General features: G+C 36.7%; 1 protein-coding gene across 5 annotated transcripts in view; it reads right to left on the bottom strand.

The window, feature by feature from the left end:
• Positions 1–14,011, bottom strand: part of RIMS1 (regulating synaptic membrane exocytosis 1) — a 409,384-nt gene that overhangs the window by 322,129 nt on the left and 73,244 nt on the right. For all 5 annotated transcript variants that reach the window (XM_054721883.1, XM_054721881.1, XM_054721885.1 and 2 more), the window contains exon 2: positions 8,642–8,722. In XM_054721883.1, coding sequence (XP_054577858.1) covers positions 8,642–8,722 — 81 coding nt within the window. The remainder of the gene's footprint in view (positions 1–8,641; positions 8,723–14,011) is intronic.

Genomic DNA, 14,011 nt, shown 5'->3' with positions numbered 1-14,011 from the left:
ATTTTTCTAAAGGTAATCAGTGAAACCCAAACCACAGAATCTTTAACAGTATAACCTGTGTCTACAAGGTCTTTTATTTTTATTATTTTGTTGGGTTTTGTTTTTATGAATGGTTATGGGGTTTCCTTTTTTTAATTCTTTATTGTTGAAAGTATTATATATGTCTCCTTTTTCCCTCATTAACCTCGCCTAGCCCTGTCCCTCCTCCCATCACAGACCCTCACCCCCCTACTGTCTGTCCCCATTGGTTATGCTTATATGCATGCATACAAGTGTTTTGGTTGATCTTTTACCTCCCTCCAGCCTCCCCTGCCTTCCCTCTGAGGTTTGATGGTCTGTTCAATGCTTCTATGTCTCTAGATCTATCTTTATCCATCAGTTTATGTTGTTCATTATATTCCACTAATGAATGAGATCATGTGATACTTACCTTTCTCCAACTGGCTTATTTAGCTTAGCATAATGCTCCAGGTCCAGATACCTTCTTTCTGATTGTCTCTTCACAATGACCCCAAGATATCATGTTATACTACAATTTTTATATGATAAAATTGTTCATACTTGCAAATGCAAAGCCACACACACAGTTTATTATCTAGGAATTAGAAACAAAAGGTATCAATAACCCCAAATCATGAGGTTTCAAGAATTATATCACTTTGAATAAAAGTTTTTCTGAAGATTTGAGAATTTCAAATGATACATTCACCTACACATACATACACATTCACATAGAACTGTTATAAATGATCAAACAAGACAGAATGTAAATAATCAAGAAATGTCCCACAGTTGAACCAGTGTAGCTCAGTGGTTGAGCATCGACCTATGAACCAGGAGGTCACAGTTCGATTCCTGGTCGTGGCACAAGCCCAGGTTCTGGGCTCATTCCTTGGTGGGGGCTATGCAGAAGGCAGCTGATCAACGATTCTTTCTCATAATTGATGTTTCTATCTCTTTCATTCTCCCTGCCTCTCAGAAATTAAAAAAAAAAAGTTCCACAAAGAGAAGCTAATGGGTCCACTGGTAAATTTTACCAAATATTTGAAGAAAAAAATATAGTAACATTTCACAAACTCTTCTTACATAGAATAGTAAGGACTACTTCCAACTTTATTCTATGAGGTCAGTATTACTCTGATACTAAAATCAAAAATATCATAGCAAAACTATAGACCAATATCTCTTATTAACATTTACACAGAAATCATAAAAAATACCAGCAATAGATAAAATGGATAACAAGTAGGATATATCCCAGATATGCAAGGTTGATCCAAGGTATGAAAATCAAAGTAGTATACCATAGTAATAGAAAAAAGGACAAAAAAACACACACTATTATCTCAATAGATACAGATATAGCACTTCAGAAAATCCAATACCTTTTCATGATATGAATACTCAACTATAAATGGAAGGAAACTTCCTAAACCTAACAAAGTACATCTACTAAAACCCCACAACTGATGTCATATTTAATAAGGAATGAGTGAGAACTTTCCCTCTACAATCAAGAGCAAGACACATATATCTGCTCTCACTAATTTTTAACAACTGGATATCCACATGCAAAAAAAATAAAACTGAACCCCTATCTCACACCATATGCAAAAAGTAACTCAACATGGATCAAAGACCTAAATGTGAGATCTTAAACTATAGAACCCTTAGAAGAAAACCTAGGGGTAAATCTTTAAGACTTTTGATTTGACAATAATTTCTCAGATATGACACCAAAACAGAAGTAACCAAAGGAAAAATAGGTCAATTGGACTTCATCAAAATTAAAAACTTGTGCTTTAAGGTACTATCAAGAAAATAAATGGGATAAAATATTTGCAAATAATTTATCTGACAAGGATAGTATTCATTATATATAAAGAATTCATACAACTCAATAATAAAATAACAAATATCCCAATTAAAAATGAACAAAAGATTTTGACCAATACTTCTCCAAAGGAGCAATGCAAATAGCCAATGAGCACATGAAAAAATGCTCAACATCATTATTCAGTAAGGGTATACAAAACAAAACCACAATAAGATAACCATTCATATACTTCATACCCACAATGATGGCTATAACAAAAAAGACCAACAATAACAAGTGTTGTCAAGGATGCAGAGAAATTGGTATCCTCTTACATTGCTGGTAGGAATGTTAAATAGCACAGCTGCTTTGAATTACATCTTGACAGGTCCTAAAATATGTAAACATATGACCCAGTGGTCATAGTAACCATATGACCCAGTAATTCCATTCCTAGTTTTATACTCAAGAGAACTAAGAACATACATCCACTCAAACACTTGTACATAAATGTTAAAAGCAGATTATACATAATAGTATAAAACTGGAAAACAGACCAAATGTCCATTAACTGATGAGTGGATAAACAAAAGACTGGCATATACATACAATGGAATATTATTTGACAATAAAAGATATGAGATACTGATTCATTCTGTAACATAGATGAATCTTAAAAATATTATTCTAAATGATAAAATCACTTCTTGGTCTTTTGTCTAAGGTCAGATGAATTCTAAATTATAAAAATCAGACATCATCCTAGCTGCTTTGGCTCAGTGGATACAGTGTCAGTCTGCAGACCCAAGGTCTGGGATTCGATCCCAGTCAAGGGCACATACCTTGGTTACAGGCTCCTCCCCGGCCTGGCCCTGGTCAGGGCACCTACAGGAGACAACCAATAGATCAGTTTCTCTCACATTGCTGTTTCTTTTGTCTTTCCCTTTCTCTTCCACTCTCCTGCCTGCCACTCCTGCTCATCCCGGCCCCATTGCGCCTGCCGCTGCCACTGCTCAGTAGGCTCACTACCGCTCCACTGTGGTCTCCATGAACCCTGCATCTCTCACTATGGGAGCACATTGACCACCAGGGGACAGCTGATCAATGGGAGCAAGATGCCAGGCTCATCTCTGGCGAGTGAGGTTGCAGCTGCAGAGGTGTGAGTGGCAGGCACAGCAGGGCCGGGATGAGCAGGAGGGGCTAAGCACCCAGCTGGGGCTCGGGCTCCTCCCCAGGAACCTGCTGTTTCTCGCACTACTACATCCATTGGGAGGTGTCGGACTGCCAGTTTCCGCCCGATCCCTGCAGGCGATCAGGCGGAAACTGGCAGTCCAACATTCCCCGAGGGGTCCCAGATTGCGAGAGGGCACAGGCCAGGTTGAGGAACCCCACCAGTGCACGAATCCATGCACTGGGCCTCTAGTATATAGATAATGTCACCTTCCACAGTAATATAAACATTATTTGTAAAAGCATAGTTTTTCCTTGGTTATATATTCTTTTTCTGGGTTTTTACTTTCATATGCCAACTTTACCAGTTCTGATGTCATGAACCATTCCAGTTTTCCACAACTAAGGCAGGTTCCCAGGACATGGGACTGTCAGTACTAAAACACAGAAAGTTCCAGGAAAACTGGGACACATTTCTTCTTGCATGATCTTGCATAATTTACTTAATCCCTCTGCTCTTTGGTTAAGTACTGGTGAGACCCTCTATACTGCCTTTTACCTTATTTCCTTTAACTCTCTTTATCTTCCTATGCTATTTCATTTGTCTTAACACTTTTAATTGCTCAAAAATACAGTAAATTGCTCACAAATTAGTATATCTCATCTAAGTGTCTTGTGAGGTTAAAATATGAATAGCCAACTATCTTTTGGATATTTTGATTGGCCACTAATACACAAGTCTAACGCTAAATCAGAATTTGTTTGTTTGTTTTTTAATTGGATGACACTGGTTAACAAAATTATACAGGTTTCAGGTGCATAATTCTACAACACATCATCTGTATACTCTATTGTGTGTTCACCACCCCGTTGAGTCTTCTTCCATCATCATTTATCACCCCATACCCTCCTCCACCTCCCTCCATCCTCCCACCCCAAACAATCACCACACTGTCGTCTGTGTCCATGAGTTTTTTTTCTCCTTTTTTTTTTCTTTTTAGCTCAATCCCTTCACTCCCATCTGCACCCCTGCCCACCCCTCACCCCCACCCCGAGCTGTCAGCCTGCTTTCTATCTTTGAGTCTGTCTCTATTTTGCTTGTTAGTTCATTTTGTTCATTAGATTCCACATATGAGTAAAATCACATGGTACTTGTCTTTCTCTGACTGGCTTATATCACTTAGCATAATGCTAGTACATAAATTAATTCTCTTTTAATTTTATCACATCCACTTCATCTCTTGAGCTAAAGTGAGTTATTTCTTCTCCTCTTTGCTTTATTATCACATCTAATGAACCACTGTACTCTAATTATACTACCTGTGAAACTTTCTCAAATCCACCCTACCTCCTACCTCTCCTACTTATTCCCACGAACATCCGTGACTGAGACTGATGAGTAGACAAGTGTTTCTCAGGCTTTAAATAAAGTCCATAGTGACTTTGAAAAACACAAAAAAACCATCATGTTATGTCAAATTTCAAAATACAGTATTAAAAGTAAAGTCATGTGTTACTCATTTTCTCCCAATTCCACAAAGTCCTATTCTTCAGAAATTCTAATGCAGTACTTCTACTTCCAGTCTCCTTTCTTCCTCTCTCTCTTTCGCACACTCCACCTACACTCACCCCCAAACACACATGGACTCCCATCACACACAACCACACACACACAGACACACACACAGAGGTACACACACTCATAGGGTCCAGCCTTGAGTACCCACTTTAAATTACACCAGCACAACCTGATATTTTGGGCCTCAGGGCAACTGTTTTCTCCTTCTGGAACCCTGTACCCCAAACCTGCCTACTTCCTGAACTATTCATCCTTCAAATTTCATATTAACTATTGAAGGGTGTATGAATATTTCCCTGACCACACCAACCTCAAACAGAATAAACCGTTTTCTCTTTTTTTTTTAACATACTTCTATGGATGCACTTATCATATAGTATTATAATTTATTTGATTGTATAACTGTTGTCCTCAATTTGAGAGGAAATTCTTAAAATGAGAATTATATCTTACTTATCTATGCATAGTATACCTGAGGAATACCAGGCATAAGACTCAATTTGTTCAGCTCCACTAATATTTTTGACATATTTATTACTTTAAGTGATGACAACATATGTAGCATGTTTAAAATATGACTGAATGACATTTTAGTAATAACTAAAAAATAATCTTTGGATGTGTTAAATACAGTCATCAAAAAATACAATATAAATTATATTGGCATGTTTATCCATCAATCTAGACTTGCAAAATAGAATGTACCAAGTAACACAAGTACAGTCCCCCTACTTCCTGTCTACATACCACTCTCTCTCTTTCCCTACTCAGTCAATTGTTTTTGAGAAATGCATGTGCAATCCCAGTCTACTTTTCCTAACTTATCATTTCCTCCTCACACCTACAGAAATAAAGAGTATTTCCACCCACTTATACAGAAAGAAGTAGGTTTGCAGTTGTGAGTATGTGAAACAGAGTTTATTCTTGTATTATTATTAATTATTATATTCTTTATTTGTGTAAACCTAGTTTTGCTCACCCCTGTATATTAAAACTGTTATGACAAATACCCCCTTGATTTCTATTTGGCCAAACCCAAAAGACATATTTAATCTCTCAAGTAGTTGACTGATTTTCTGCTACACTTGATACTATTGGGGTTTTCCCCTTGTATTCCTCTGCTACCTCACTCTGGTTCTCCAAGAACCAGAGTTTAAGTTTTAGTTCTCATTTGAGTTGGGGGATCCTTTTTCTTTACCCATTCCTTAAGCATTATTGTTACCTAGGACTCTCTCTGGTATTTATTTTTTCTAATTATATATCCATTGGTGTCACAATCTACTTTCCCAGTTAACTGAGTGCTTCAATTTTATATCCCCAACTACTTCTTGGATGTATATCCTTGGATAAAGTACAGGTACCACATCATCATATCAAAATCTGAACTACTCACCACTCATCCACCCCTGGGCCTGGTTTGATTCTTTTATTCTCTCTGGTAATGATGCTTAATCACCCAAACCAATGATATGATAATCCCCCAAACATTTTCCTTAAAAACCATATGGAGCTGACAATCACTCACTGCCCTTTTGCCTTCTCACTGAGCTCTTAAAATGCTTGCTTCTCGCAGTCTCTGCTACTCTGATAGGCCAAGACCTTATCATATTTCTCTGGACTATTACAACAGTATATCAACTGATTTGCTTATCTCTAGTTTTTCCCACATCACATTCATACACCATTTCCCCCACCTCTGTCAAAGTAAAGTAATACATATTTTACATATACATAGAATAAATATCTGATTAAGCCACTCTCCTAATTAAAGACCATTGCTAAAACTTACAAATAAATGTAGTATTTATTTATATTTTGACCCAGTTATCATATACAGAAATCTAAAATTATCCTACCAATACCAATCTGAGATGATTTTTTATTTTCTGATCTATTCCATTCATAATTAAAAATAAACAAAAAACTAGCCTCTACTGATTTCCAGACCCACTAAAAGATTATGACTTACATATTTAAAAACACTGATCTATAAGCTTGAGCCCATGCTTAATCATCCCTACACTCAACTTATTGTTGTCCTTTCCTATCAACCTAGAAAGGCACATATGTGACACACACCACTGTCTAAAGAGAATCAGTAGAAATAAGGAATGAGTTGCAAATTTTAAATTATTCAAGTCATCTAAAGAGAGGTGTACTATTTTGGTTAGAAAAGTATAGAGTTAGCAAAGGGATTTTAGGAAAGAGAATCCAAAGGGATTATTTATGCTCAGCCACTATACTCAGAGGGGCTACCAGGAAAGTTGCACTAGGTACAAGGTAAGTTACAATGGATTTCCACAGCTATAACTCTATGAAAAATAAAATCAAAATAAGAGAAAAAAATCTAAAATATTGTTGGGCCCTAACTGGTTTGGCTCAGTGGATAGAGCGTCGGCCTGTGCACTGAAGGGTCCCAGGTTTGATTCCAGTCAAGGGCATGTACCTTGGTTGTAGGCACATTCCCAGTAGGGGGTGTGCAGGAGGCAGCTGATCAATGTTTCTCTCTCATCGATGTTTCTAGATGTTTCTAACTCTCTATCCCTCTCCCTTCCTCTCTGTAAAAATCAATAAAATATATTTTTTAAAACAAATAAAATATTGTTGAGAGGGATATCAAATGGAGTTTGAATGAGTGAGACCAATTTAAATGAAACCTTAATAAGTGGGACATATTTTTAAATATATGTGAATTCTTCAAAATCCTTTCCCAGAAATTGCTTCAATCCTAATATAAGAAAAATATTTTCCACAACCTAGAGCATAAGATAGAAAGTGAGGATCATGAGTTTTCCATCATCAGGAAAATGGCTTTATAATAAGAACATTTATAGAAAAAAAATGGCAACATGATTAAGAATACTTCAAGCTTTGTATTTTTCTTCAATGTGATCATAAATCATTTTTACTAGGATTGAATAAAAATTATTTTGATTCATTAAAAAGTACTGATTAAATGTAGAATGATATTCAATGATATTCAAGTACTTTTTAAGATAAAATATATAACCCACCAATGAAGCCTCTTGAAATTTATTTAACAAAATGTTATATCCTAAAGTATAAATAATTTTAAAATATTTGTGACTATAGGTAATATACAAAAAAATAAGCATTTAAATATTTAATTTTGTTCTTTGCTAATGCTAATAAAAATTACTTGTCATAGCAAAAGTATTACAAAAATTTAATTCTCATAATTTTTTTACAATTTTATCACTTTATTTTGGTCTTGCTTCAAAGAACTTTCAGATAGCTAAAAAAAAATCTATTTAAAAGTCACTCTTAAGACACATTTCTTCAAAAGCTTTTCCTAAAAACCTTGGAAGGAGGCATTTCCCCAGTTATAACTACTTGGTTATGATAATTATGTCGAATATTGCCACTGCTGAGACATTTTAAGAGCAGTTTTAATTTTTTCTACCAGGAGCATAATTCTTCTCAAAAGACTGAATATATCTTGCTAATCTGCAGAATTTTAAAGCTCTTTACATTTTATCTCATCAAAATCTGTATTCCCAACCCAGTTTACTTATTTGGCTTCTTCTCTACTTCCTTCTTCAGTTGGTCATTTAACTCTTCAGTAGTACCTACACTTAAGGTGCAATTATAGAGATAAAACTAGATGGGCAATCCGCTCTTTCAGATTGTCCATTACCTTTAAACACCTGGTGTGACGGTGGGTAATGGACTGCCTATGCATTTCCCTTTTTCACGCGTGCCACCCCTCTCTGTACCTTGCCTCCTACTTTCCCAGAGTCTTAGTTTCTAGTTCACATGCATTCCACATCCACATGAATAGAATTTCTGCCACTCTAGAGCTCCCAAAATGTGTCTGTTTTCTCAAGTTTTATGCTTCTAATGTGGCATTAGAAACATCACTTAGCAAAGATACTTAATACAGAGTTCACATTTGCAGATAATTTAATCTAATTCAATAGTAGCCTTTTTATTACATATACAACAGAGTAGCCAGAATATCTATGCCCACATGCAATGTGAATTAATAAATTCTGTAACCAGAGATCTGTGTAAGAGAGGACATTTTCAGTCAATAAAGCCAATGCCATACTCACGGTGGAGGTTGGTGGGGCTGGTTTTCAGCATTTCTTGGTGTTTTGCAGGCAGCAGGCTTCGCCATGTCCCTGACAACACACCTGGGGCGCATGATAGACAGCACAACGCACTATTAATTATAAAAAGGGTAGAACAAATCTGGAAATTAAATACGGTACTAAAAACACAGTCTAGGGGGAAATCTTTGCAAGCCCCTTAAATAATAACCTGAGGCCCTGGAAAAGCCCTTAGTGCTGGAAATCTTTGACTCAGGCTTCCAAGAGCTCAATTATACCCAAATAAAATCTGTGCTAGCCTCTGTATTTGACTTTCCTTTTAGCACCAATAAAATGATGGTCAGCAGCTCTCCCCATAGAAGAAAGGCCACTTAAAGCTATGGCCTCACCATATGAAGACATTTGAAAGCTTTAAAAATAGGAACAGCTGTTGTGTTGCTATGTTAAAAGGTGAGCAGGATTTTCTGTAGCTTTGGCTATTTTACTAAGACTCCTGTTTCATACCATTCATCACAACACAGGTCTTTCCTTTTAATGCAAAAAAGAGACCTGAGAGGCCTCCAGACAGCCTCATGTTCAAAATCCCATTCAAACCAAGGAAAGAGTTAGAAGAAAATATTCATATATACAGTATGAGTGTGCCTGTGTGTGTAAAATAAATAGAGAAGATATATCCACAATGTGAAAAAGTAGTACAAGGTCTTTGTGTCTTAAGTCCTCCATCACAGGGATAAATAAATGCAGAGGATAGACAATGTAACAGAGCTGCAAAGGGCAGCAGGAGACACTCTCTTACCCTCATGTCAAGAGGGCGTATAGATCATCAGAGAGATTCACGGGCAGAAATCAGAAAACACCCCCATCTGAGGCTGTACTTGGATAGCTCAAATATTCTTTTGCCTCAAAAGCTTAAAAACAAACATTGCTTTATGTAGGAAAGCAATGTTTGTTTATAACTTGGTTATAAAGCTGAGACCCCCCACATCTCAGACTTTGCTAAATGGAAACACCCCTTAGGACCCAGGATTCTCAAACATAAATCTGGTTCTTAAACTTTCATGGAGTTTTCTTGGAGGTTTGACTACACTACTTATACTTAAGGCCAGTCGGGTTATTCCAGAAGTGGATTCTTGGTGGGTCAGTGGCAGATCAACGTTTCCCAGAGCTAACCTTTTGCACTCGGATGTCGAGTGTGACTCGACACGGTTAGCATCGGTAGCAACGCTTTTTATACTCTTTGAATGTATCAATAATTTGAAATATAAAAAAAATCCAAATAAATAAGTTTGTATGAAAAGAAACTCCAGGTTTTTATTCTACTGCCGCGCTTTGTAAAATCTGGGGTTTTTAAAAAATTAAATCCTGAGTAGAATAAAGGGATCGAGAAAAAAGCAAGCGAGTGCAAAGGGCTAAAAGCTGCCTGGCTAAATTCCACTTTTGAAAGAATGATACAGGGACACAGGGACACAACGCACAGAAACGTGCACACACACACACTGCTCATTCCAAACAAGGTCAAGTAAGACTTAAAAATTGGTATGTAACGTGACAAAAAAAAGAATATGGTGCCATTTCAAAGCCTCAACACACGTGCCTTCTGGGGCAAGGTAAAAAAAAAAAAAAAAGTGACTTGTCAAGTGGTAATGCTAAACTCTTAAGGGAATGATCAATCCCTCAGGAACCACAAGGCCTCCAGTTTCCTTCCAGTTTCATGGGAGGAGAGGGCCACCCAGGCTGCAGGGTTAAGAGAACATGTAAGGTAGCGGTTGTTAGGGAGAAGGAATATCCTAGAATTCCTGAACTCTGCGATTTTAAATCTAACTTATACAGAGTACAATGCCCAGGAAGTTAAATTTCATAGCACTGGAAAATCTTTAGCAATTTTCACCCAACTAAAAATAGCTCATACAGCATGTTTAATCTACATGTACTGGTTTGTGAAAATATCGGAAATATCACCCACTTTAGAAAAAAAATTTTAAGAACTATATCTGTGAGAAACCATATGCAACCTTCTATCTTAGTTCATTTCTTTTTTTTTTTCTCTCCTAAAGTTTCAGGTATTTAATAACAAAGCTTTGAAATAAATCTGCTACTTAATTAGTTTTCCTTAAATCTGCTCTTAAGTGAAATTTTTTCAAAGTAGGACAACATATATTTTTCATACTAACATATATCCTGACCATAAAACTATAATATAACCAACTACCTAATCTGAGTTTTTAGGGGGAAAACTATCTGTTCCAAGTTGCTAATTATTCAACCAATTTAAGGGGGCTCTAAACTATGCTAATATATATTCTAACATATATTCCTATGTTTTCTAATTTGAGTTATTTTTAGCTGAAATTTTTCACTATATAAGAAAGCACTATACTATACTCAGATAGATATAAAGAGACATAATATACTACTAAGGTTTTTGTTAGTCTAAGTAGATTAACACATCTCTAAAATGAAAATTGATTGTTGTGTCTGGCATATCACAGTTTGGAGGGATAAAATGTAATAGTTTTGACAGTTCTAATGTATAGAAATTGTTTAGCCCCAGTACTTTCAAGTATCTCCCATGCATTAAAGTCATTATAATAAGATAGACCCCACATACTCTAAGAAACACAACTATGATATTTAAGTAAGTGTGGACATTAAGGATCTTTCTCTACATATGATTTATTCATTCTGCCAGACAGAAGGAGGCCACAAACAATGCCACACTGCTGACTTCCCAGACTAGGAGTTCAAGGGTTTTAACCTCTTACTCTTTACAGAGACTTTAATTACTCGGGGATTTATCAGACATGGACTCTTACCAGCCTTCAAACTGCATGTGAACATCCCCTCATCACTCAAGCATCAAGGAAGATTTATGCAAATGAGACATTCAGCTACCACCTCAGGGGAAGGCTCCAGGCTCCGCCCGCAGCGCTGCAGGGTTTTATGAATGACTGCAATCAATGCAATGAATGGCTGCCAACTACCCACTCAGCCACTTCTACTCTTCAGTGCACTTACACACAGGAGAAACAAGTATTGCACGAGCCTGCCAATGAGGCTATAGTAAGGCTTTCATCTCACCAAACAGGAACTAAGTGTGCTTCCAGATACAGTATGTAAATTAAAAATCCTAAAGGCCTCCCCAAAATTATAATTTACATAATGACTTTCTTTCTTTTGACTTTCCATTTTGGTGCCTGCAATCACTAGCACCCCCACCAGCAAAAATATAAAAACAAAAATTCCCACTATTTTATGAAACCTTATCTCAATTTGAACTTTATCAAAATCGTTTTATCTTTCATGACTAATGCCGGGAAACTAGTTTCTGTGCACTAAAGTTGCCAAATAGATTGTGACAGGTTTACATTTCCGTTCTCAATCTTTTGGTTTTAGAATTTTACCGGATTTCCCCTATCATCAATGGAGACAATTACATCTTATTGGTGCTAAGAGAAAATGCTGACTCCTCAAATGTTATTGTGCTAGTCATAAGAGGCAGCTAAAGCAACATAAGGTTAACAGAATGAAACATTCTTTTAAATATACAATCTTCTGATTGTTGCCCACTGATTAAAAATACATAGAAACCAGAAAATACTTAGACAAGAAGAGAGCTCACGGGTGTTAGAGCCCGCCACTGTCTTCTAAATCTCAGATTCAGCGCTTATAGCCCTTCTTCCACATGTCATTAGCCAAAAGTACCTAAAAAACATGCAAAAGTCCTATCTCCACTTCGATCCCCACTTAACTACAGACATCCAACTGCCTCCTCAATATTTTCATTTGTATTTCTAAGGGGCCTCTCAAATTCAGTATTTCCAAAATGGAATTCTTCATCTTTCCCACATCTCCCTAACCCTTCCCCCACCCCTGAATCTTCCAGCAGCCATCTCCATCTTGGCTAAATTGAAAATACATTTCTCTAGCTGTTCAGGCTAAAAACTTTAGACTTGGCTCCTCTTTTCTTTCACACCTGTGTCTGTCCAATACACCCGATTGGTTCTACTTTCAAACCATGCACCAAACCTGACCATTTCTCACCTCCTCCACTATCGCCATGCTGACCTGAGCCAATATCACCTTCTACTTGGATTCCAACAACAGACTTTTAACTGGTAGCCGGACATTTACTTTTGTCCTTCTCCTGGAGTTTATTCTCAACACATCAGCCAAACTGACTCTTGAAAGAGAAATCAGACCATGACTTCAAAATCTTGCACTGGCTCCCCTCCCGGCTTCCCCACTAGCTCCCTCTGCTCCCAATACACCAGCCTCCATGCTGGTCTTTCTCAGACATTCCAGGCACGATCTTATCTTGGGGCTTTGCACCAACCCTTCTTTCTGGTGGGATGCTCTTGCCTGATGTTGGTATGACAAACCGGGTTTGCCCCTTTCAAGTCTTTGTTCACAGGTCAGTCGTCGATGGTCCCTACTTGGACCATCCTACTTACTACTCACTACTCTACTTCCCCCTCACCACCACATCCACACACTTCCAATAACCTTCAGCTTGCTCTGCTACTTACAAAAATGCGCTCCCTCCTGCTGCTGAAATATGAGCTGTTCAAGAGTAACTTCAAGAGCCTAGAACAGTGCCTGACATAATGGTCACTAAATATTTGTTAAATGAGTGAATAAGATAAAAAAGCCAAAAGCTGTAGATTTCAAGCTTGAGTAACTAACTTTACATGCTGAAACTTAATGATTTAGAAAAATTATAGTTAATACCTTTTTGTAAGATTACAGCATAGTTCTATAAAACGTTTACAAACTATAAATTGATTCATGGCCAATAATTTTTGTGTAACTCTGCTAAATTTGTTTTATATGGTTTGACTAAGGTTCTGAACAAGAAAAAAATATATTTGTCAGCATATGACTACTTTAGTGGAAAACACTTTTTAATGCCAAGTAATTGCTTTGAACCAGTGAGATATTATTTTAACATCTGTACTGATAGTTTACTAAATAAAACTTTACAGTAATTGTACATAAAGCAATTTCTTAATAGTAAAATCAGAAAAATCAATCCCCTTTTCCTTCTGATTTTTCTAAATAGGATAGGAAAATAAGAACTTCTGTTTATTAACGCTTATTTTGTACCCAAATGTACACAGCCTATTTCCTTTAATGTTCATCATAACTTACAAGGAGATATGATTGTCCCACTTGACAGATGAAGAAATGGTAGATCTAAGATATTACATTATCTTTCCAATGATAAATGGCAAATGTTGATATTTTAAGAAGCCAAGATTCATATCAAGGGTCTATTTGGCATCAAAATAATGTCCTTTCCATCATTACAAAATACCTCCTGCCATTAATATTTGAAAATGAATTAAAAGTAATAAAAATCAATCATGAAGTTAC

This window comes from Eptesicus fuscus, chromosome 10 (genome assembly GCF_027574615.1).
Source record: "Eptesicus fuscus isolate TK198812 chromosome 10, DD_ASM_mEF_20220401, whole genome shotgun sequence".
In the NCBI taxonomy this organism is placed as follows: Eukaryota; Metazoa; Chordata; class Mammalia; order Chiroptera; family Vespertilionidae; genus Eptesicus; species Eptesicus fuscus.
Note: the sequence above shows the minus strand (reverse complement) of the source record. Positions and strands in the feature narration are given on the sequence as shown.